We start from the raw sequence: 23,666 nt of genomic DNA on the forward strand, positions 1-23,666 counted from the left end.
GTTTAGATTCATATCGGATATTTAAATAATAAATTTGTACGATGTCGTTTCCGGTTGAAAATAGAATGAGAAGGGTATTTATGTAATGAATAGGACACAATTACCCATGAAACTTCCTTGTATGTACGTTTTATTTCTTTATAGTTTTGCATGGTCTTGTTGCCAAATGCATTAAATTAATAATAAAAATACAAAATTAGTTTCTTAAGATTCTTCGTCTCATGCTGACTGACAACTCTGCAGTCTCATTTTCTCCAGCGAAGACACGCAGTAATTAAATTATTTTTTTTAAAAAATGACAAAATCTGTTTTAAGTAATTTGTTTTATGCATTCATTGGAGAGAGAGAGAGAGACTTATTATGGCAAGAATTACATGACCAAAAATAAAATTTGATTGGTCCAATTAATAATATTCAGTTGAAAAATATATTTCTCATTCGATGACAATGACTAGTATTTAACATTGACTGGGTTAATTAGGAATCTAGAACATTGTGAATCAAAAAGCCTAGTTTGTTGGGGTCTTGAAGACTTTACAATACGTTGAAATGTCTTTTAATGGGAAAGCAAGAATTGGACCAACAAAACCCCCAAGTCTTCAACCCTTCACTATACCTTTTTCAAAGTAAAGGTGGGGATAATATGCAAAGAATTATAGAGTTGCTAAGGTATATATTGTGCACAAATTGTTGTTTCACTTTGTCTTTTTTGGTCAAGTAAATCATAATTAGTGTTAAAAATCAAAGTTCAAACATATCAAGAATATTGTCGATTATGGGTCATGTGGATTGTTGCTATTGATACTTAGACTTAGAAATCACGTCATAATTGTCATTGTGTGAGAGGTGTTAAGATTTTAATTATATATATATATACCACCTAGCTGAGATATCCTAGTCCGATGTGGAATATTAGTGTAGTTGTTATGAATATTCTCCTTATAATAGTGTAAAAGGTAATATGCCGGTGGAACAAAAAAAGTATACCCCGATTTCCTTCCAAACAAATATATATAATATAATATTAACATCAAAGCGCAATAAAGAAAATATAAAAAGAAAAGAAAAGAAAAACTCGTTCCTCAAAATAGGAATGGGAAAAAAAAACAAAAAAGATGCAGTAAATCCAATATTAAAATTTAAAAGCTATAAATAAATAGTATAAATATCAATATATATTTGTAGATTATGTAAAAATAAATACATATAAATGCTCCTAATGAATAATTTTTTTTTCAATAATTATATTCCATGCATAGTAGTTGGTTCTAGTCCAACAGAGTATGATCGTTGATTCATTGTTTTTAAGATCTCGTCTTTGCTTGCTTAGCAAGAAAGAAAGAGATCTTGTGTTTACTTGAAAGTTGAAAGCAATTAATTTGAGTTTACTGTTAGGCCCGTCACTTGTAAGACTGGCAGATGGGCTTAGCTTACACCCAGTGGGTCTCATCCATAGGACAGCCCACCTCAGGCGTCATTACATTTCTGCCCAATGGGTTCTTGGAGGCTTGAAGCACCGAGGCCCAATCGATAGATATAATCTGGCAACTCATACCGTCATACTTGACGGGTATGCACGTGCATGGGCTGACTGTCCGTTATGGTTGCTTTGTAGTTTACTTGCACAATCCATATACGATCTGCATTGCACGAGTAACTGAGTAATTGGTGGTTAGGCGGTTAGGCTAGACTGAGAGATAACTCACTCTCTTTTTTCTTTTTTGTTAAATACGTGCGAAATTTGTTTTTCATTGAAATTGAATTTTAAACACACATATGCCTAATTCAACCGAACCATCGCTCGTTGGTGACTGAGAAATAACTTGAATCTTCACTATCATCACAATGTTTGGTATGATTTTAAGAGGGATTTTTTAGAACAAAAATGCTAAGAATCCAGAGTTTATTTGTCACAATCATCCCAAATGCTGCAGATGGACACATATGATCTATGTGAAATCATAAGCCCACATATCCCACATGAAATCGTGTACGTTCATCTTAACAAGAAAACATTGGAAACCGTAACACTGTGGTTTTTGCAATACTAGTATCAATGAAAATAACATGCACCACAATAACAATTCCAATCACAACAATCACCAAAGAAATGTGATCATTATGAAATTCGAGCCATTTTCTGATATGAAAATCTGCACCCAAAAAGGAAAAAAGAAAGGAGAATGGTTACCAAAGCATCATCAAGGTCAATCTGCTTAAGGACCAACAAACGGCATGGCATAAAGAATAGGGCAAGCAAGCAATACAAATCAACATTCTCCCATCCCTAATTGCCGAATGCCCACAGGACCAGAAAGAAGCATTGCGACTGCAAATGTTGCAGACTGTAATTAAAGATAACACTTTCAACAATAAACATACACCTTCGGTTTGAACAGGTGTAAAGTTCGAGTTTCTCTCGCGCTAATAATATGTTTAACAATAAAAACAACTAATCCAAAAAAAAAAAAGGAACAGAAAACAGGCACTTTGTAAGGCTATGCATTTTCATGCATGAGGTTTTCTATGGTTTTTTTTTTGTTATTTGTTTTCCTCCCGCTATATATCTTACCCCTGATGAAGTTTTTACTGTCTGAGGAAGCTAAATACTAAAGAAAAGCAACTTGGATCACTCATGGATCCTCCCGGGGACCCAGGAAACAACTACTACAAGGTTCGGCGGACTTGCAACAACAACTCACCTGTTCAGCTCCGTCTTCAGGCAGTCCCATTGTCACTCACCACTTTCTCAGTCTCCCCAAGTGGTGCCTCACTGGTGTCCGTAATTACCTGAAGAAGTTCCAAAGGGGTAGCTGCTGGGTCTAACTCCCAATAACCCTTTGGTGCATTATTAGCTTCTTTACCTGTAAGCAAGTAACTGGGTACCTGATGAGAGAAGCGAAACATCTCCTGTTTTGGAATCCGCCTAACTTCCTTGGGGTCCATATGCTTCTGGAAAACTGTCTTGAAATCAGGGACCTTAACAAGAGGAGCCACAGAAACGCCTTCTTCCTCGTCATACTCATCGAGAACTTCCACCATATCATACTTATGTACCACTTCATCAGGAGTATGCTCATTCCAGTCGGGAGACCAGTTTCTATACAAAGCCCAAATATCCCCCTTCGTGGGGTAGATGTCAATGGTTCCGCGTGTGCCCTTTTTCCACGATACCTTGTGCGAGAAAGAGTTCAGCGTTTCACTAATTTCAATTTTGCCCATCCTGAAAACCCCACATGTTTTGGGGAAACCAGAAACTACCCACTCTAGTGGGCCAAATTCACTGTTGCTTTTGGAATTTAGGAAACTGATCTGCATCCTAAATGGCTTCAAGGAGATAACCTTGCGAATTCTAACATAGTAACGAGGCATCCCATCATTGTCATCATACGCAGCCCAGATCTGATCCTCACCAAATGAACTTTCAGTTCTATCCGAATCAAAATTGTGAAAATCAGGATCTGGTACAACTATTGAGATATGTGCCTCTTCTTCGGAATCTTGAGCAGAAAAGCCATGTAAAGACTTCTGGTATCCATAATTGGCGACCCTAGACTGACTGACATCATGGACATCACCATTTAATACACCTTTCTGTTTCTTAGTGTTTTTCTCTTTTGCCTTCTCAACGGCCTTGATTTCAGTTTCTAAATTCCATCCTCCAACTTTTCGATGAATAGCATTCAGGGCCTTCCCCACCAGGATCTTTCGTTGATCAACTAACGATAACTCCCTCTCACTATTGTGCTTATTACCAATCCCAAAAAAAGATTGAGCGCTTTGTGCTCCAAAACTACCCATCCTAGATTCAACTGCAGGTCCCATGCCAAATCCCATTACAGTTTGATTCCTCATGTCACCACCATAATTATCTCCTCTCCTATTTTTCGAGGGTCCCTCTGTACTAACAACAGAATCAGCCATCCTCTTCAAGACATGACAACTCTCTGATTCTGCAGCTGCCCATGCCCCGTCATGCTTCAGTTTCTCATGCGCCTGTTGAACTACACTCGCAGCTTGAGCAGTAGTCGAAGGGGAAGCACTAGCACCACCAACACCTGCGATTCGGGAGAAAAGACCCCACTCCCCAGGTCCCAAATTTTGAGCAGCATCAGAGTTTCTTCCTACATTAAATTGGTTACTGTTCGTTGGATGGTGGCGTGAATTCTGATGCTGCTGGTGGGGAGACCAATTTGCTGACTTGTTAACATTTGGAGGCGGATCCTTCTCTGTAGCAAAAAATGCTTTATTACAGCTAGGGCATAAAAGAGTGTGATTTAAATAAACCCTGAGATACTCATACTGTGTCCTGCACCGGTTACACATGGTCCAAAAAGTATCAGTTCTTTTACGAGGAGCCGGGGCTGTGGTGGGACCTGCCTGGATGTTGTTGTTATGAGTCTTTCTTCGTGAAGTCCCCTTGGTAAACTTATGGAAACCATTTGCTCTCGGTGGTGCTGATGGAACCCCACTCTGGGTAGGAACAGTAGTTTGAAATACTTTTGGAGTAAGCTTCAGGTTGTATGCCGCTCTCTTAGTCCCATCTGATAACAGACTCCACGCCTCTGAAACTAATTTAAATGCCCCATCCGCACCTACAGACTTGTTCTTATCAGGGTGAAGCAGGAGAGCTAGTTTTCGGTATTGCTTCCTGATTGTCTCATCATCGGCCCAGGGAGTCACTCCAAGTATGGCGTACCAATCAACTTCCCCACATATTCTCTTCTCTGCAGATATATGCACATCAAGTATGGTCAACATGTGGGATAAACCCTCAAGACCAGAATACAAGTTTTGAGCCTTCAAAGCAAATTTTTTGGCACCACTGAAGTCTTTTTCCATAAACTTTCTCTCAGCAATATCTTTTGCCCTTAATGCCTCATCTTTATTGCACTCCATGATTCACCAATGCACTGTGATATATTTCTTTCTCACTGCTCCGTATAAATAATGGTCAAATTTCACCAAAACTTTTCTGATTCCACAGCCTGGGCTCTTTCAAACTAGAAGCAAAGAAGTTGTGACTCAATCAGTTTCATACCTAATCCAAAGAAAAAGGATTGAAAACATCTAATGAGAAAGCCATTTATGAAATAAAAGAAAAGACACCATCAATCAACAATATAACAAAAAGTGAGATCCTTTAACTTGAAACAGTATAACAATCAACAACATAAAGAATCCAATCTTTCAAACATGTGATGTTAAAAGCAGTAGAGCAATCAACTTACTAAGAACAACAAAGCATTCATACTGCAACATAAATCAACTGTAAACGTAATCTCATATTATTAGAAAATTTTTAAATCTATCAAATTGGACTCCCGATTCTTCATTTACTTCAAAATCATTCATATTCGATGCCATCCATTAACAAAAAAATCACTGTTTTACAAAACATAAAGTCCAAAATTTCTTTTTGAACAACAAAAATATTAAACAAAAGCAGTAGTGCATTAATTTAATTAGGATATAGAAGAATAAAAAATGAAAAGACATGGCGATATGATTCCCAACAGATTATACTGTAATCACTTCCACCTCACTACAAAAGTTTATGTTTTGCCTTATACACACATGCAGACATATGCAGGCCAGTATGTAGAAACTGCACAGCTGAATTTCATTTCTTCACTAGATCAAGGTTAGAATAATGATCCATAGCTTTGCCTTTTTATTTTATGCAGTTGCATGCACAAAGATATATCCATATGGGTGTACAAACACACGACATTCAGAGATATGTAGATAACCCCAAATATTTTGTTCAAGGCATTTTATTTTGTTTGCGTACTTGGGATGTTCATCCCGATACAGTAATTCGTAATCATATTTACAATGATTAAGCAACAAGGTGAGAAATGTCGTAGCATCAACACTTTATCAAGGCAACCAAAATACAATGATCAAGGCCAAAGAGAGACTCAATGGAGAAGTATTGAATGCATGCAGGGATTCTCTGAATTTCATCTCCTGACAGACAAATTAATACATGTAATAAACACGTGGGCGAGTGGGACAAATATCTTTGTACATAATTATAGTATATTACATAATACAAATATAGATGTGTGTGCATGGGAGGTAATCTTTAAATCATCCTCCAGAAGATGGAACTAAAAATGTAAACTTATTCTTGGGGTATTAAATAATTCACGGTAATAAAATTTCAATACGAGAAGAAATATTATGTCACTTTTATGTCTTCAAGAAAATGACTCATTGCTCTCCTCAACTAGTCGACAATAGCACGTAGTTAAGGAGAGCCAGATTTTCTCATTGATTGACAATTTGACATAGTAAGTGTGTTTGGTTGCGGAACAAGTGAAGAAAACAAGATTTAATGTGGCATTGGCTATCTAATATGAACAGCGCCAATTCAATAATCAAAATAAAAATAACCTAATTCACATAATCTTCTTTCCGACCCGAAATCCCTATGAGTGAATAACTTTACTCTAACCACCAATTTTATTTTATTTTTCATTTTTTCAATAAAGTTCTCGGAACACTCAATACAAATAATGTTTGTCATTGAAACAATAATAGTCTCGTTAGCGTGATCTTTGAAGACTCCAAGTCCCCACATTTGTGGGTTGCGCCCCCTTGGTGCTTGAATAAAATCTTTTTCCATTCAAAAAAAAAAAAGTCCCCACATTTACTATGTTAAAGCTTTCTGAGATCCAAGGATTACAGTCTCCTTTATGAGAGATGTGATATGTAAATTCAAGCAGTCCAATACATCAAATTTCAGAATCTTCAAAACGGTAACATATCTCCACAACTCGACATATCAACAGAAAAAAGAACGTAGCCCCATGCAACACTCCCGTGTTATTCTGTGAGGCTAATACTATTGCAACTAAACTTTCATTCCGCTTTTATATGATTTATTTTCTGCAAGACAAATGATATATTATCTAATTCAATCGAATTTTCACAGATGTGGTCGATCTTCAACAAGACACAAGAGATTCATAGTATTTTTTTAAAACAATTCCCGTGTGGCCGTGCATAAGGATTCTGCAGTATGCAGGATCGGGGAAGGGCAGTGTGTATGCAAACCTTACCCCACATAATATGATGAAAGGTTGTTTCCATGAATTGAACCCATTGGGCCATATGCTCGCTTGTAGGAGAATTCAAAGTAAACACAAATAATTATGAGTGCAGTCACTCGAGGATAACCATAGGTCCATAGCCAATATGCAAAAAGCTACATAGTAATCGACTTCCTGTTTTCAGCATTATTTACTTCTTAAAACAAGTTAAACACAATAACTAAACACATTGAACCCGCAGAATATAAACCAATTGAAGAAACCAAACTCGTGGGGCTCAAAATTCAACCAACCTCGAAATAAATTTCAGAAAACGTCGCATTAAATTCTAGAAAATCGAAATCAAACGGCGATTTTTGCTTGGATCTACAGTGAAACATAATTCAAACAGCCAACAACGGTCAATTTTCTTCGTTTTTGAGTATTGTTACCCACTTCAAACTAAAACCCTAAACACAGCAATCTTCACAAACAGCGAAGACAATTCTCAGCGAGAGGCATAATGCTTTTCTGTATATGAAAACCACAAATTACAAAAGTAGGCAGCTGAGTCTTACCAAATTCAAAGTCGAGTCTCTTGGTATGAAGAAACAAGAATCTGAGGCGCCAGCGAATCACCATGTACAATGGCCCATCTCTGTCAAGAGGGACCTGATAATCTGAACAGAATTACCAAAATATAACCCGTAAACATGGGGAAAAGCAATGTGGTTTTGTACACTTTTTATAATGGGGGATTGGGGGCGATGCAAATGGTTACTTAACCATGGTCAAATACGAACTATAGTTAAATATTGACTATAGTTAAAGAACTCTAGTTAAATATTAACCATGGTACTAGATGGGAATATACACAAGCAAATGGTTTTGTATACCTTTTACAATGGCGGATTGGGGGCGGTGCACCTGGTTACTTAACCATGGTCAAATATTAACTAAAGTTAAATATTGACTATAGTTAAAGAACTCTGGTTAAATATTAACCATGATACTAAATGGGAATATACACAACCAAATACAGATGCTGAAAAACTATGGTGGAATGAAATCTATAGAAATTCTTCTATTAGGGGCACATTTTTTCAAAATAATTTCTATAATCTATAATCTATTACGAAAACTCTATATATCCCTAAAAATATATTCCATAATCGGTCATAACAGTATTAGGTTATTTAATTACATGAATTTCGTTATTACGTTGTCTAATTACATTGAATTTTATTATTACGTTATCCAATTACATGTTATGACTGATTATGGTTTATTTGTTAGGGATACGTAATGCTCCTGAATTTATTAAGGTATATCATTTTTCACATTTAATTGTTTTTATTTTTTTTTCACCTCATGCATGAAAAAACATTTATCAAAATATATATTATGTTCAATAGTATGACAAAATACATATTTTTAAAGTTAATCACACAATAGATTTGTAATTGAACCACCCAATATATTTGTATAAGCTCGTTGAATTGTAGCCAACCTTCACTTTCTTTCTTCTTTTAGTAATCGATAACATTCTATGAGTCAAACCATATGGATTCAGGAGATCCTGAGCTCGATTCCCACTGAAAACAATAATATTATGACCAAGCGTTCAATTTTAATCTTACTTACCCTATCATTAAGTGAAAAGCTTCAACTTATCAGGCCTACGACCCGAATTTAGAGACATATTGAATATTTCAAAAGGCAAACTCTTATGGTGTCATTCTCATTCTCGATTACCAAAAGAACGAGAACTACACAATACAAGTTTGCTATGCAGCCCACCTTCACTTTAACATATCTTAGATAGTTTTTGATCCCTCTTATTATTAGTTATATTTATGGAGATTGTTTTGACATAGGGAGTGTTTTGATTCTTGATATTTCCTGCTATGACCTAAATGGATGGACTATGAGTGCATGCATGTTCAATGAGGTGTCAAACCCTAGATGTTACAATATGGAACAACAAAACCTCTCCTTGTTAATTGTTGGTCGTTTCAAATACTCCAGCCTTTTGTATGAGTGGAAAAGACGTCAAGGAGTTTCAAGACTTCGGACTTTCAATTCCATTCATTCTCCTTCTCTGGGTCCAAAACCACTATGCTATCATTTGTGGAAGAATTAATTAAAAATTCTTGTTATGGTCATATTTTTATATTTGATTTGAAGAATCAAACTTTCAATTCAAAGGAGGAGATATTATAATTTATGAGATCAATGATGTCTAACAAGTAATAATATTATGATTTTCTAAGAAAAAATAAAAAATAATTCAAATGTGTTAAATTAGGCAAATGAAAATTATATATATCCCTAACAATTTCTTCCATAACTGGCCATAACGGTATTATATTATCTAATTACATTGAATTTCGTTATTACGTTGTCTAATTACATTGAATTTAGGGATTACGTTGTCTAATTACATGTGATGGCTGAATTTGTTAGGGATATGTAGCGCTTCCGTTGAGAAAAAGTAATATCACCTTACAATTTTTCTTTTTTTATTATATATTATCATTATACCCTTTCAAGTGGGCCGGGCCGGGTTGGTTTCGATTCTCACCCAAAGCGTCTCAGCCCAAGAACGAGTAAACGCGGCCCAAATACCAAGACAAGCTAATTGTCCACGGCACAAAGACAAAGTCCCGACGAAGAGGGGCTGTAAACTGCGTAACGGTTCAAAAGTCCGGAGCCAACGAGCTTCTTCACTGTCAGTATAAACCTAGGAAGCCATCGAGACCTGGTTTTCATTTCGCGGTAATCCAGAATCCTTTCTTTTGTAACTTCGCAATTCTATAGTGTAAGTTTATTTTTCTTTGTTCTTCGTATTTTTGATGTGTTTGGTGTTTGGTTGCATAGAGAATACGGGAAGATGAAAGAATTTGAAGTTTGTTTCCTAAGTTGGAGATCACTATGAAACGGCGTAACCAAAATTGTAATCAAGATTGCGATTGTATTCTCTCTTTCTTTGCCTTTTCTCTTGGATTTTCTCGGTAACCAAACTAGTGCAGAGGAGAACGAGTGGTACAATTTGTAGTTCGCTTATATGTTACTTTAATGTTTTTTGTATTGTTTCTTCTATCACTATGCTGGGAACTGCATTTTCGAAATACCATGCGGTGAAAGAGGATGAACTGAGTTCAATGTTTTTATATCTTTTATTCCGTGATGTTTACTTTGTTTGTTTGTTTACTGAGGCAAAACAGTTTGTCAGGAGATACACTGTGATTTGTTTCATTTACCATTGTCTGTGTGTTGCTATCTACATAGCTATGTTCTATTAAATTTAGATTCTAGTCTTTCCCCAGGTAAACAAGGATTTCTAATTACTACTACTCATCTCTAAAATGAATCATGCTCAGTGAATATGGGGTCGTTTCTTTAACTACTGTTACTGTGTTACAAACTTACAATGCGACTGTCATCAATCTTTCCAGCGTCAATTGTTCTGAGCATGATGTTTGTTAAGTTGCCTTTGTTTGATTATGACATCCAGCCTGAAACTGATTATTGCAGGCCTTGTAAGCTTAAAACTGATAACTACTTTGGCCCCTTCTGAATCATACATTATTGGAGCAGTGTGGAAGGTCTAGAATCCAAACAGGGAATACAGGTGCTCAACTGCTCATGCATTAAATTGACATGAAGGTTTCTCAGGTATTAATTTATCAGTTGTTTTATTTCCTTTGGAAGTAGAGTTTAAGTCATGGTTACATAAGCTATAGTTATGGTGGGTCATTTACACTATGAACGAATGCTGTTTTTAGAGACTCTCAAGTGTCTTTCTATTGTCAGAGGTTGAATTTGACTCACTCACATCGATACAACCTGCCATTGTTGAATAGAATGTAACTATGTCGATTGTTATCTCTTCTGAAGGACCCCCCTCCGCCTAATTGGTCAATTTTTTTAAAAAAACTCATTGAAAGCAACTGGCCAATGCCAAACAGATTACCTTACCAAATGGCTATCTGAAAGCTTTTTAATTGATTCCAGCTGAGTTGTTGTAGAAGTGCTGCATCTCCTTTTTTTTTGGGTTAAGTCACCAATTTAAGGCAATTTTCACAGGATTCACGAGCTGCGAAAGATATACACTTCTCAACACAGTCATCATTGGGGCCATCTGGTGACCAGCAAAATAACACACCAGATATTCCACCAGTCAATGCTGCTCCTGCTTCTACTTCAAACAACAAGCCCAGGAGAGTTCCACTTGCAGAAATTGAACTAGTAGGGGCATTTAATACATTTGCATTCTATTGTTGTTTAATCAGATGGGAGTTGCCTAATTTATTTGTTTCTTTTCCTATGTGAAATGACTTCTATAGGTAAAGAATTTGATCGAAAGGTGTCTGCAGCTCTATATGAATAGAGATGAGATAATAAATACACTCCAGTGTCGAGCCAAAATTGAGCCTGGGGTTACAAGTGGGGGTAAGTTTCTGTATTTATCCTGATGCAACCCAAAATTAGATGGAAAAAATATTTTTAGGAAGATTTATTTTTGACATATGTGTGTTTTATTTTCTAGTATTTCTTTAAGTTTTAGGGTTAATTACTTAATTTACTGTAGCAATACTGTTCATGGTGCTATTCACGTGTTCTGTTTTTGCTGCTTTAGCAGTATTTACTTTTCTTTTGTTTATTTTGGCATTTATTTGACTGTTTAGATTATTTAGATGGACGGATCAGATTTAAACTTTCTAGGGCAACACTAATTTGCTTTAAAAGGATCGTTCCAAGTTGTAAATTGTAATAGTTAGTTTTGAAGATTATTGACAAATTATAGCCACTTGCTTGCAACAGAAGCCATCTTCTCTCCTTAGTTTTGGGATCGAGTTTGTGTGTTTATGCTATTCTTCTAGCTTATTCTTGCTCTCTGATTATCCTTCTTATTGATTTGCTGTCTCTCTTTCTCACACGCTTAAGTGCATCACATCACTATAGGTATCTTTTAATTTCTCCTAGAGATGTGGGTATTCTTCTCAGAGAGTGGTGTTTCTGCTAGTGTATGAACTTGTAAGGTGATGTCATATATGTTGATTAAAAGCTAATAAACCTGATCACCAGACATATCCCTACGTTAGGATGTATAATATATGACAAAGAGAAGATCATCAAGTGATCAAGATTTCTTGTGCTTATCATTTCTTTTCTGTGTAATAGTGTACATTGTATGATTTTGTGGATTAAACCATTGTTCTTTATCTGGTGGCTCTTTTCCCTTCTTACCTCTCAATATTTAGAAATTCCTACTCGGGGGAAATTTTTTTAGAAATTCTTGCTAATGCACAAGATCCAACCACATGGTTACTGCCACTATTTTATATGCTCCTTTATGGGGATCCTTGAGCACTTGGATTTAAGAAAGACCTTTTAGATTGTTGTACTCTATCATTGACATCAAATGTTTATAGATGTCTGTGTTGCATATGTTGTTTGCATTTCATGACAAGGTCTGGTAATACTAATATCTATCTTTTTGTGTTTCTAAGTATTGGCTTATTTGGAAGAAAAAAATCCCAACTTTTTTGAAGCCTACCATGTTAGGCTAAAGTTGAAGAGACAAATCATTGTGTTCAATCAATTACTGGAGCATCAATACCAGTTGATGGAGTGCGCATCTCCAATGGTGCCACTGGCTTCCATGCAAAATAGGATTTATGACTTGCCTGGTAAGTTTTAGCGTTTTAGCATTTTAGATTTACATCAAAGCACAAGGTTCAAACTTCAAACATACTGGTTGGAAAAGTGACATTGCACTACGTAATCATTGAATTCCATTAGATATATGCATGCACCCTATAAAAAAGGCATGTGTGTAGATCATTTATTTCCTTATGTTAGACATGTACAAGAGAAATGCATGCGTGCATGTATATGTGGCCTGCATGCATATAGATACCCAAGTTCACACTCATATGCATTCAGAGCATTTTATAATGTGCACCCCAAATGAGACCTGGCTATTAAATTTTGACGCTAATATTTGGCATAAGCAACTCTAGACAACAATAGGCTAGTCCAAAGACTATTTGAACCCAGGTCTTTGAAGACGTACCACTAAGGTTAGATGCATGTCCGTTATGTGTTTTGTTTCACTTTGTTTGTGAGAGGAATAATAGAGAATATACATAATTGCTTTAATGGTGTAAAACTCTTTACATGCTTTTACAATTACAGCAAGGTCTCAGTAACATTGGCTGCATGCTAACCAACTTCCAAGATAATCTTTTTGGCGCAGCATATACACTACCAGTGGTAGCCAAACTATGTACTAAGGAGGCACTTCTTTCATATGAAACTCTATCCATGATTTTCTTAATTCGCAAATTTCAGATTGATTTGAAGTTGTTTTCATTAGATTTTCTTGAAGTCATTATATAACCTCCTATCAACCTTTTTTTTTGGTTTCCATCAAACAAAAAGAAGAGCTTTTGAATGGAGCCTTTTGAGGGTATTAATTGTTCAGTGTACAGTTCCCAACCCCAAACTGTCTTCGGACGAGCGTACATGATGATGATGAATCATTCACCATACTCTTTTCACATTCGCATCTCTGAGTTAAATTGAGACTTTCTTTGAAGACCACTTTTGAAGTCTTCATTATCTCTATCCACTGTTGCTGCTATATCTTTTGTTGGACTTTACCTGTGCACTTGATACTATTACTCGCTATTTGAAATGTATTTCCTCTTGTTGTATATTTGCTCTATTGGAACCCATATATTTTACTGTGGTGGACTCGCAATAATCATGTCATTTCCTGAGCTTGAAGAGTACAGTAGGAGTCCTATTTTCATTAGTATCGTCTTAATTTAGTGGATTTTTCTTTCCTGTAGTGCAGTTAACCGTCTACATATGAGATACCCCACTCTGCAGCAGCCTCTGATTCAACCACCAGTTCATCCCCAGATTGACTCTTTAGGCAGTGGTTCTGGATGTCACATGATAAATGGAGTTTCTGATTGGACCAATTTCTGTCCTATACAAATAAAATCTGTCAACCGGTGAGAGTTTGTTTTAAGTTAATTCTTTCTTTGTGAATTGTTTTTGATAGGTTATGTTCTTTTATTATTATTATTATTATTAGTAGTAGTAGTGTGAGAGGGGACTCGAACATGAGATCTTAGCTTAGTTCGAGTCATAAAAAGCAGGCTACCACTAGGCCAAGAACTCCTTGGTTCTTTGTGAATAGATAATAACTATTGTTCTTTTTATCTCGCTTGTTATTGCTTGCCTTGATTTCACATATCACCACATTGGAACTCTAAGAATATCGTAGATGTCCATAAAATTCAGACACCTGCATTTAAATACGCATGATGGATTGTCACGACCACTTCCACCTCCTCTCCATGTTTAAGAGACTTGGGACTGCTGACATCATGTTCTAGATTGGGTGTACCTCACTTTTTGATATCCTCTTTGTGATTGGTCTGTTTAACGAAATTGCATTGCTATTGAACCCTATTAGCTACAGTGACAACAAAGCTCCCAAGTATGAAAACAATATTACAGCTACTTATCTTCTTCTAAGTATACGAAGAAGATTACAATTCTATATATACAACAGCAGATCATGCATCCATGCTGGCATTTAAGCTTGCCTTGTTTCTTAATTCTCACGTAATCTCTGTTCTTTGAATATCACACTCTCTCTGATTGTAGGTGCATGCCAAGTTATTTGTTTGTTAGCATTTTTATATAATGTTCTTTCCCCTCAATAGAATGAACTCATAGATTGCCATGAGCAAGAAGTGAAATCACATAGGTTTATGTAGGCTATAGCTAGAATCTCACAACTTTGCCCTTTGTTCAAGGATGATGATGGACAGAATTGCAGCCGATACATTACCCCCGTTACCCACTGGCGGTGTCAATTCAGATATTGCAATGAATCCTGTATCAGTAGCTTCTGGTGGCCATTTTCAATTTTCATCGGATTTGAGTTCGGACGCATCAGCTATGGAGTCTCAGTATCTATTTCAGGGGCTTGGTAGCCAATGGTCACTGCCTGATGATCAAACTGGAAATCAACTGGAGTTTCATAATCCTGCATCTCAAGTTCCTTGGACTTCTAGTTTCTCAGATTTGACTGCAGTCGTCTCAAATGTGGGAGGTACAACATAACTTCCAATTGTGGTACTATGGATAGCTTTCACTACGCAAACCAAAAAAACGACAGAAAAAAACGATGCAACAGGTCAACTGTGAGTGTAAATTGAAATATCTAAATTCCAGAAGAGTTATGCCCCTGATGTGCTTCTAAAATATTCTTAGAATTTGTTGGTTGGTGCTTTTCTTGTTCATCTATCACCACCTGTTGGTGCATATGTCCAAAGTGTGATATGAGAGAATGCTGGTGCTTCTTTTGGTTTTTGGTTTCCCTTTTCCTTTGAGAGTACAGAATACAAGAATGCATCAACTGGAGGAAATATCGTCTCGCACTCTCACCTTAATCCATTCCTGCTTTTCGTTTAGGTATTCTTATAATAATTGCCCATAAGCTGGATTTATTGAATGTAGGTTCTATTACAAAAGCATGTGTAAAAGGTAATATGGCAATTGGATCATAACTATTTAAAGTAAGGTACGGCAGATTTTGCAATGTTCTTCTATGCTGCCGACATCCCTTAAATGACACAGCTCCATTGTTGCTTTTTTTCCTTATCATTTGGCATATAAACTACCATCTCATGCCTCTGCATTTTCCAGATAAAGCTGAGTTGGGAAATTATACACAGTCCCCCTTTCTGCAAGCTGGCCCAGATGTTCTACTTAACTCAGGGGTGCATACTGATGTAGGTATGTAGAATTGACTCTTTATGCTTGATGTCTAGATTGTTAAGCTGAACACAGTGATAATTTTACATTTTAATACGCACATACTCTGAGCAAACGTTTGGTTTTCATTTATTATGATTGATTCAAGAATTAGCTAATTGCCATAGAAAAGAAAGACTGTTGATTGTTAAATCTATCAAGCTCTGTATTCTTGATAAGAGTCACCCTCGGTATCCTCCAACAAAAAGTTGATTTTCATTTCAAAATAAACTAATTAGCTCATATTTAGAGTTCATTACTCTTATCTGAAACGTCAGTGTAGTGGAAGGGTTGGCAGGGATAAAGCATGCTGCTCCTTGACCCTGGCCTTTTGCTCATGAGGTCCATCTGGAGCATTGTTCCCAGAGCTAATCTACACACCTTAAGTTCAGATTGCACCATGGGAAGAAGTGGCCTATCCTTGTTGCAGTCTTGCAGATTAATCGTGCTGACCTTTTGTCTTATCACCATACCTTTCAATTGTCTTTCTGTATTCAAAAGGTGCTACTATATTTTCAAGATTAGTAAAGATTGTGAGTGTACGAATATATGCGACAGAAACTTTCAATTAGAATCTAAATTTAAGGTACCAATTGGAGAACTATACAGGTTTCAACGGCAAGTTGAAAAGGAAAATGCATTTTTTTATAATTTTATTACCCTTCTAAAGCCCCTTTCCAATTTTTGAAGAGGAGTTGCTCTTGTTTACTCATGCAAATAAGTTCACAATGTAACATTTTTATTGTTTTCAGATACATTTATTGTCAATTCAAGTACTCGCCCAGCCACTTATCCGCAGGAGAAACGTTAAGGTGAGGCCTTGCCTTCAGTCACTGGCAGTTGGGATGCGTGTGAGTGATAGTCCAAAGTATTTTAAGAATAGCTGACTTTGTGAGCAACAGAGATACGTGTATAAATGTTAAGTATGAAATATTATATACTGCTCGACTGCTTGTTTGGTTTCTATTTTGAGTTGTATTTTGGTTTCAGGCATTCTGGTTTCCTTTCCACCCTTTGATTCAAGTTGATGACAGTTGAGTGACCAGATTCTGGTTCTCTGCAATAATCTCCTACTCGCGGAAGTCTATATTGACGTGAACTTTTCTGGTCTTCCTTCCTCATTAGAAGACGGAACTTGCTGGCTTAACATTGCACAAGCCGATGAGACTGAGTCGCGGAACAATGTTGCATATAAGCAGATTGGCCTACATCTTCAGTACCAGATGTCTGGTTTCATGCATGAAATAGTTTTTTTTTGGTCTTGCAAGACAGGACCATGTGACTGGAAGATAAAATAAGGACTTCAAACTTTCCCCGCAAGGACAAGTATTGACCATTTCTTGCCACTTGAGCTACATGAGCTGGTGTATGGTGGACACTGGAAAATATGGAAGCACTATTCTTGAATCTGGTTCTCTGGCTCGAGGATCTTCTCGACGGCAATTAAGGCAATCATATGAAATGTGCTGGGCTTCATATATTTTTTTTGAATTGCTTGTATTAACTAAATTCTTCAAGTCAAAACATTTTTTACTTGTTTGAAGTGCTACTATTTATATCATTGAAGTCGTGATGAATCAGATATGAGACTCTGACTACTATGTTGATTTTGCTTTTGTTTACTGTGCACAATAAAGGGATTTTACCTTAATCTGGACTAATGGTATTATAGACAAAATTTATTGTCATTTTCCAGTATGGAAACTATTTGAAAAAAATTAGGAATCAAGAAATACAAACTGCATTCATTCTATGTTTTCTATTTTTTTATTTTTGTTTTCATAATTTTTAGAAATGATATCAAACGGACCTAATTTTTCAGGGTTGGGATTCAAAATTTTCTATTATTGAATGAGTATGAGATAAACAATTAACAAATCCTGCAAGTTGTGACCCTGCAATATAACCTACAGTAGAGATAGAAAAAAAGAGTAGAAAGGGCCGCATAGTCTAGGGGTGGTAAAATTTTATTCAGTTTGAACTATCGAATTTGTTCGGTCCGAATGATTGAATTTGTCCGATCCGGATTAAATCAAGTTTGGACATTAGTTATGGGTCTGAAATATGGGTCCAAACACAAAAGTTTTGTCCGATTTAAAACTGGATCCAAACACATAAATCTTATCCAATTTATTTGTCAAGATCCTAACCTAGATTAGCTTATTATCCGGATTTAAATCAATATGAGTTTAATCAATTAAATATATCCGAATTTCATTCCAGATTTAGGACCCGAACATATAAATATTTCGTAAACACGTAACATTTACTTGGTCATATTCAATACTTTTTGTCACCCCTAATATACACCATTAGATTTGACTTTCTGACTAAGTGTTTGACTTGTGTTGCCAACACTCATCCCATCTCATATCTCATTACTCACTATCATTGTTATCGAACCATGAGAATCAATATCTTCCGATCCGACTTAACTAGCAGGTGCATTAGGCCTTATCGCAAGATTTACCCTGTTGGCAATTGGCTTATCAATCAATCCAAAGATTATGCTCACTTAATTGTTCAAGGGGTATGTTGAGTTGGGTAGTTCTTCGGTTATAAAAAAAAGAATAAAGAAGAGAATCAATATATCTAATGTCAAATTGTATAGACTCGGGAGATGCATGGTTTGACTATCACGAGTGACAATACTCTTGTGGCCAATATTGCATATTGGATTCACTTACTCTATCGTCAGATATAAATTTTGATGTATGATCAGGTGAGAAATTTTTATGCATACATGCCGACGATCCCGAATTTAGGCCCATATGAGATGTCCAAAAGGGCGACATATGTGAAGAACTTCTCACTGAGGCTCTAGATCCCCACTCCTCTTCAAACCTCCCCATCTCAACCAGAACTGTCCGAACCCTTACAGAAGTTGTAGCTTTTGCTCTGAATGCAGAAGACTTGAAGTTTGTTGCTCCTCAATTCGGCGCCTGCACAGTAAACAGCTCCGCCACACATTCCGATTCTACTCACAGCAGTGGAGGTCCTGGGCAGATTGTTTCATACAAGCTGCATGCCGCTGTTTTAGTAAAAGAAAACTCGAAGAGTCTCTTCAGTAAGAGGAGAATAGGTTGCAAGATGCATTAGCCAATTCAGGTGGAAATTCCCCGAGTTTGGGTACCACTATTTATGCATCACGGTTTGCTGCTAATGCACTTCGTGCTATAAGGCGTAATAGCTCTCGGAAGTCGAGGGTGCCGGAGAGGATACCACCTATGCTGCTGCAGAAGCCAGCAGAGCCAGATAATGACCTATTGTTCTTCACCTGTAAAAATACCCTCCCCCACAAGAAGTCAAGAATGACCTCCCTCCGCCTTTCTCTGCCCTACGTCAAAACCCCACCACTGTTTAACAGGTTGACTCTACCCTTTATCTCTCTCCCCTCCCTTGCCTCTCCTTCAACTTGCATCAATAGTTATTGTTGTAACCAACACCGTATCACTGATATTTTAATCACCGAAACTGGCACATATATGGTTCATGAATGGAATGGGGAGGCGATAGTCAACGAGAGATTAAAGGAATGCACCTCTGTGCAAATTTAAAAGCACGAGACTTACCTACTACAAAGCTTTTATGTTTGTCTGTGAATTGACTTCTATAGATGCCCTAATCTACAATTGTTGAATAGTCAATGTAATTTATATGGAGGCCTTCTACAGCGGGATCCTGAGAAACAAAGCAAAGTTAATATCGAAGAACTTGGGCACTAGTGGGGTACTTGCCAAAGATTCTCCGACGCCCAAGTCATTCAATCGAAATCAGGTTGGTCAAATCAAAGATATAAGAATCGTAAAGTATGAATGTTGGTATGAAAATGGTGGATGCAAGATGCAAGGAGTTGTGAATGAGCTTAAGGTTGAAGAAAGTGAGAGAGCAATGGGTCTGAGTCTCCAAAATTGCCCCCCGCTCTTGAGGAGGAGAGGGTCTTTTATAGTGGGGTTACTTACCGACCAAGACTGACATGGAGTACATAATACGGATAATCGTGGGAAGGTGGTGTCGGGTGTCAGAACGCGTGGCTTGTTTTGGTTGGTCAAGGATGAGATCGTACAAAGATCAGGCGGCTCAATGTTGCATGTCAACTGACTTGGCGTGCTTGGTTCAGAGGTCGTATTTATCTTATTGAGGCTAAGTCAAACAACGGTCTGAGATAGCCGTTGCCTCGGTATGACTTGATCATACGATAAACATGGTATGAATTGTATGTATGCATGAACACGATATGCAATGGAGTTGAGTTGAATGATTGATACATGAGGCGGGCTTGACCAATGCACGCCATCTGTCCATATCGTTGATCTGCTTGGTCGTCGATCAACTCTGGCGTTGACCGAATTGGGCGTTGATCAACTTGGTTTCGGACGCTCGAGTATGAGCCGCTTGTGGGCTTTTGGACGCCTACGATCTTGCCCAACTTGGGTCCATTTTGGTTATGTTGACCGACTGAATTGGGTGTTGACCGACAAGTGGGCCAAGACGATTTTCGGCCACAACAACTTCTTGCCCCATTTGAAAAAAAAAATGAAAAAAAAAGACTCGACTTCTTGGTTGGTGTGCTACACACTTCTGATTTCTCAGTTGTTCTTCTCAAGTCGTCTCTAAGTTTTGTCCTTGGAAGAACAAAGTTTCAACTTGCAGGCAGCTTGAGGCTTCAATATGAGGCGGTTAGTTTCTATCCACAACTATTAATTGTTGCTATGATCATGTTCCAGATACATTTGATAGGGAAAGTTTGGTCTTCTACTGGTAAATTAAGATGCTAAGATTCTGCAGTGGAGAGGGTGATGTATTCTGTATTTTATTGTTTTTTTTGTGAAATTCTATACTACTTGACCTTCATACTTGTGATTAATTTAGGCATACTGTGAAAGATGAAGAGATGGGAACCTCAAATGTAAGCTATGAAATAGAGGAAGATGGAGGAGATTCAGAGGAAGAAAGAGAAAGAGAAAGAGAAAGAAAAACCTTTCTTTATAAATGGGTTAAGATATTCATAGTGTTATTAGCCCTTGCAGTGTCATTACTGGATCCTCTCTTCTTTTATATTCCTGTGGTCAAGAATGATAGCAAGAAGTGCATTAGTATGGACAAAAAGTTGGAGACCATAGTGATTGTTTTCCGTTCACTGGTAGACCTCTTCTATGCGTTTTTCATCGTTATTCGACTTCACCATGACTTTTTTGCTCCCTGTTATATGATGTATAAAGAAGGTGAATTGGTTGAGCATCTCTGGGAAATAGCAAGTAAATACTTGCTGCGTGCCTTACCACTTGACTTTCTATCTGCTTTTCCCCTTCCGCAGGTAATGAACTCCTGGTCTCAACCACTTATATATATATATATATATATATATATATGTATATGTCTGTTTCTTAATTATTAGTCTAACATGGATTGGTTTCGGCTTAATTTGAGTTATTACGGACTTTCTAGGTGGTTCTTCTGATCATTGTCCCAACGATGAGGGGATCGAGGTTTTTGAAAGCAATCTACTTGTTGAGATCTGTTGTCCTTTGCCAGTATGTGCCAAGGGTTCTCAGAACATACAGTTTTGCGACTTCAGGTTCTTTTGGTGAACCTGCAAAGGCCAGAGCTCTGTTCAGTCCATTTCTCCTCATGCTAGCTATCAATGTAAAGTTACATTTTACAATTGTCAGTGTGAATTTGCAATGATTCAGGCATTCTTGCGCTTCAATATGTGATCTTTATTTTAGGGAATGGGAGGCCTATGGTACTTTCTCTCCATAGAAAGATTGACGCAATGCTGGCATGAAGCCTGTGAAAACCAAGTTGGGTGTCTCAACTTGTTTCGCTGCAAGGACAATAATATTGGAGACCTTACATTTCTAAATGATTTTTGCCCTAGAGATGCACACAAGACAGAGTTCTTTGACTTTGGAATGTTCAGTGATGCTCTTGAGTCTCGTATTGTGGAGACTAGAGATTTTCCAAAGAAGTTGTTGTATTGTCTCCATTGGGGTCTGCTAAGCTTGAGGTTTGCTCAAGTACTGATATCATCCTTATTCTTTTATCGCTGGTGGTATATATTCATGCTCAGAGTACCTCACATGATGATACTTTTAATATTGCACTCGTAAAGCTTGAATATTGCATTGGTCTGTTTTATAAATTCCTTTTCATATGATCATCGGCTAGATTGATTACTTAATAATGTTATAACCAGTGAGATTATGATCTGATTTCTTATGGCTGGTTGGGTCCGTCCTTTTTTGCAGCTGCTTTGGTCAAAACCTCCAAACAAGCACCCATGTCTGGGAAAACGTATTTGCAATTTCCATTATCACGTTAGGATTGCTTTTGTTTTTAATTCTCCTTGGAAACCTGCAGGTTTGTACTAGATTGAACTGTTACCCTGAAAATACTGGATTTCATTATGTTTTGCTATGAGACTGATTCTAAAAACAATTGTATGTATGTGTGTGTACTTGTGAAACAGGCAACCCTGCAGGCTCGAAGTGCGAGAAAAGAAGAAATGAGACGGCAAGCTCAAGAGATGGAACATTGGATGCCATTCAAAATGGTCCCTGAACATCTGAAATCCCGGGTTCGGAGATACCTGCGCTATAATTGGCTGGAAAGTATAGGAGATGATATGGATAAATTCCTTGTTAATCTTCCCGAGGACCTCAGGAAGAGGATAAAGAGTGAACTCCATTTGAAATTAATCAAAATGGTAACTTCATTTTCTTTGAATAAATTTAACAATTCTTCCTATCAGCTTCAGTTAATTTTTGGTATAGCAGTTGAAATATTTCAAGGGGATTGAAAACTATGACTACGAAGTCACAGGTAGGTGGTAACTCCGAGAAATATTTCAGTTTTTGGTATAGCAGTTGAAATTAGTTTTTTTTTTTTTTTTTCTCTTCTCTGGTTGCATTTGAAGGTGCCTATATTTGAGAAAATGGACAAACCATCGTTGGAAGCATTGTGCGACCGTCTCAAGGCAGTTATTTACACAGAGGAAAGCTACGTATTTCGGGAGGGAGAAGCAGTCACTGAGATGCTCTTCATCATGCAAGGCAGGGCAATTGCGACCAATGGTGATAGGGATGGCTTCTATAACTCTGCATTTCTCGGAGGTGGTGACTTCTGTGGTGAAGAACTTCTCACTTGGGCTTTAGAGCCTCACTCCACTTCAAGACTCCCCATCTCAACCAGAAACGTCCGAACCATTACAGAAGTCAAAGCTTTCACTCTCAAGGCAGAAGACCTGAAGTTTGTTGCTACTCAGTTTCAGTGGCTCAGCGATAAACGTCTCCACCATGTATTCAGATTTTACTCCTGGCAATGGAGGACCTGGGCATCTTGTTTCATACAAGCAGCCTGGCACGCTTATCGTAAAAGGAAACACCTAGAAGAGGAGGAGAATAGGTTGCAAGATCCATCAACCCAAGCATGTGGAAAGTCTCTAAAAGATCCATCAACCCAAGCATGTGGGAAGTCTATAAGTCTGAATACCGCTATTTATGCCTCGCGATTTGCAGCCAATGCACTTCGTGCTACACGCGGTTGGAAGGCACAGATGATACAACATACGTTGCTGCAGAAGCCACCAGCGCCAGATTTCAGTTATGATGAACAATAGGTAGGCTGAGTGAACAAATGATGAAAGGTATCTCCACCTCCAAATCCTCCTGGAGGAAGATGAGAGCAGAGAGACCTGTTACGAGTAGAGAAACCTTCAAACTATTCTGATGAATGCTCAAACATGTTTCAACTACCCACTTCATCAAATGACCACAA

The 23,666-nt window shown here is 37.4% G+C and overlaps 3 protein-coding genes across 11 annotated transcripts; 2 read left to right on the forward strand and 1 right to left on the reverse strand.

Annotated features, from left to right (window-relative positions):
- Window positions 1–1,918: 1,918 nt before the first annotated feature.
- On the reverse strand, window positions 1,919–7,771 carry LOC119985809. Of its 3 annotated transcripts, XM_038830206.1 has the most exons (3): window positions 7,619–7,771; window positions 2,703–5,003; window positions 1,919–2,153 (listed from the first exon to the last, which is right to left on the reverse strand). In XM_038830206.1, exon 2 carries the CDS (start codon window positions 4,897–4,899, stop codon window positions 2,719–2,721), a length of 2,181 nt encoding a protein of 726 aa, XP_038686134.1. In that variant the 5' UTR covers window positions 4,900–5,003; window positions 7,619–7,771; the 3' UTR covers window positions 1,919–2,153; window positions 2,703–2,718. The 3 variants fall into 3 exon arrangements, with proteins under 3 accessions (XP_038686134.1, XP_038686133.1, XP_038686136.1); XM_038830205.1 differs by lacking the exon at window positions 1,919–2,153 and having other exon boundaries at window positions 2,324–5,003; XM_038830208.1 differs by lacking the exon at window positions 1,919–2,153 and having other exon boundaries at window positions 2,324–5,041; window positions 7,619–7,763.
- Window positions 7,772–9,693: 1,922 nt separating this feature from the next.
- Window positions 9,694–17,503, forward strand: LOC119984970. 5 transcript variants are annotated; one of them, XM_038829103.1, is made up of 11 exons: window positions 9,694–9,818; window positions 10,578–10,718; window positions 11,130–11,291; window positions 11,390–11,495; window positions 12,557–12,736; window positions 13,909–14,071; window positions 14,885–15,183; window positions 15,591–15,617; window positions 15,780–15,869; window positions 16,640–16,699; window positions 16,878–17,503. In XM_038829103.1, the coding sequence occupies exons 2-10, from the start codon at window positions 10,704–10,706 to the stop codon at window positions 16,696–16,698; spliced, it is 1,101 nt and encodes a 366-aa protein (XP_038685031.1). In that variant the 5' UTR covers window positions 9,694–9,818; window positions 10,578–10,703; the 3' UTR covers window position 16,699; window positions 16,878–17,503. The 5 variants fall into 5 exon arrangements, with proteins under 5 accessions (XP_038685031.1, XP_038685033.1, XP_038685034.1 ...); XM_038829104.1 differs by having other exon boundaries at window positions 9,717–9,861; XM_038829105.1 differs by lacking the exon at window positions 15,591–15,617.
- A 2,909-nt stretch (window positions 17,504–20,412) lies between these two features.
- LOC119985899 (cyclic nucleotide-gated ion channel 1-like) lies at window positions 20,413–23,643 on the forward strand. 3 transcript variants are annotated; one of them, XM_038830356.1, is made up of 7 exons: window positions 20,413–20,566; window positions 20,760–21,204; window positions 21,336–21,533; window positions 21,617–21,897; window positions 22,139–22,250; window positions 22,360–22,596; window positions 22,807–23,643. In XM_038830356.1, exons 1-7 carry the CDS (start codon window positions 20,559–20,561, stop codon window positions 23,506–23,508), a joined length of 1,983 nt encoding a protein of 660 aa, XP_038686284.1. In that variant the 5' UTR covers window positions 20,413–20,558; the 3' UTR covers window positions 23,509–23,643. The 3 variants fall into 3 exon arrangements, with proteins under 3 accessions (XP_038686284.1, XP_038686287.1, XP_038686285.1); XM_038830359.1 differs by having other exon boundaries at window positions 20,528–20,566; window positions 21,108–21,204; XM_038830357.1 differs by lacking the exon at window positions 20,413–20,566 and adding an exon at window positions 20,571–20,683.
- The last annotated feature ends 23 nt before the right edge of the window (window positions 23,644–23,666 follow it).

Source organism: Tripterygium wilfordii, chromosome 19, assembly GCF_013401445.1.
Source record: "Tripterygium wilfordii isolate XIE 37 chromosome 19, ASM1340144v1, whole genome shotgun sequence".
Lineage (NCBI taxonomy): Eukaryota > Viridiplantae > Streptophyta > Magnoliopsida > Celastrales > Celastraceae > Tripterygium > Tripterygium wilfordii.

Excerpts from the sequence above, each read along its gene's own strand:
- LOC119984970 (XM_038829103.1), top strand. Across the intron at positions 14,072-14,884 it reads CAAATAAAATCTGTCAACCG|GATGATGATGGACAGAATTG; the intron begins GTGAGAGTTTGT and ends CCTTTGTTCAAG. Across the intron at positions 15,870-16,639 it reads AGGGGTGCATACTGATGTAG|ATACATTTATTGTCAATTCA; the intron begins GTATGTAGAATT and ends TATTGTTTTCAG.
- LOC119985809 (XM_038830206.1), bottom strand. The coding sequence starts at position 4,899 with ATGGAGTGCAATAAAGATGAGGCATTAAGGGCAAAAGATATTGCTGAG.
- LOC119985899 (XM_038830356.1), top strand. Across the intron at positions 21,898-22,138 it reads TGGGGTCTGCTAAGCTTGAG|CTGCTTTGGTCAAAACCTCC; the intron begins GTTTGCTCAAGT and ends CCTTTTTTGCAG. Across the intron at positions 22,597-22,806 it reads ATTTGAAATTAATCAAAATG|GTGCCTATATTTGAGAAAAT; the intron begins GTAACTTCATTT and ends TTGCATTTGAAG.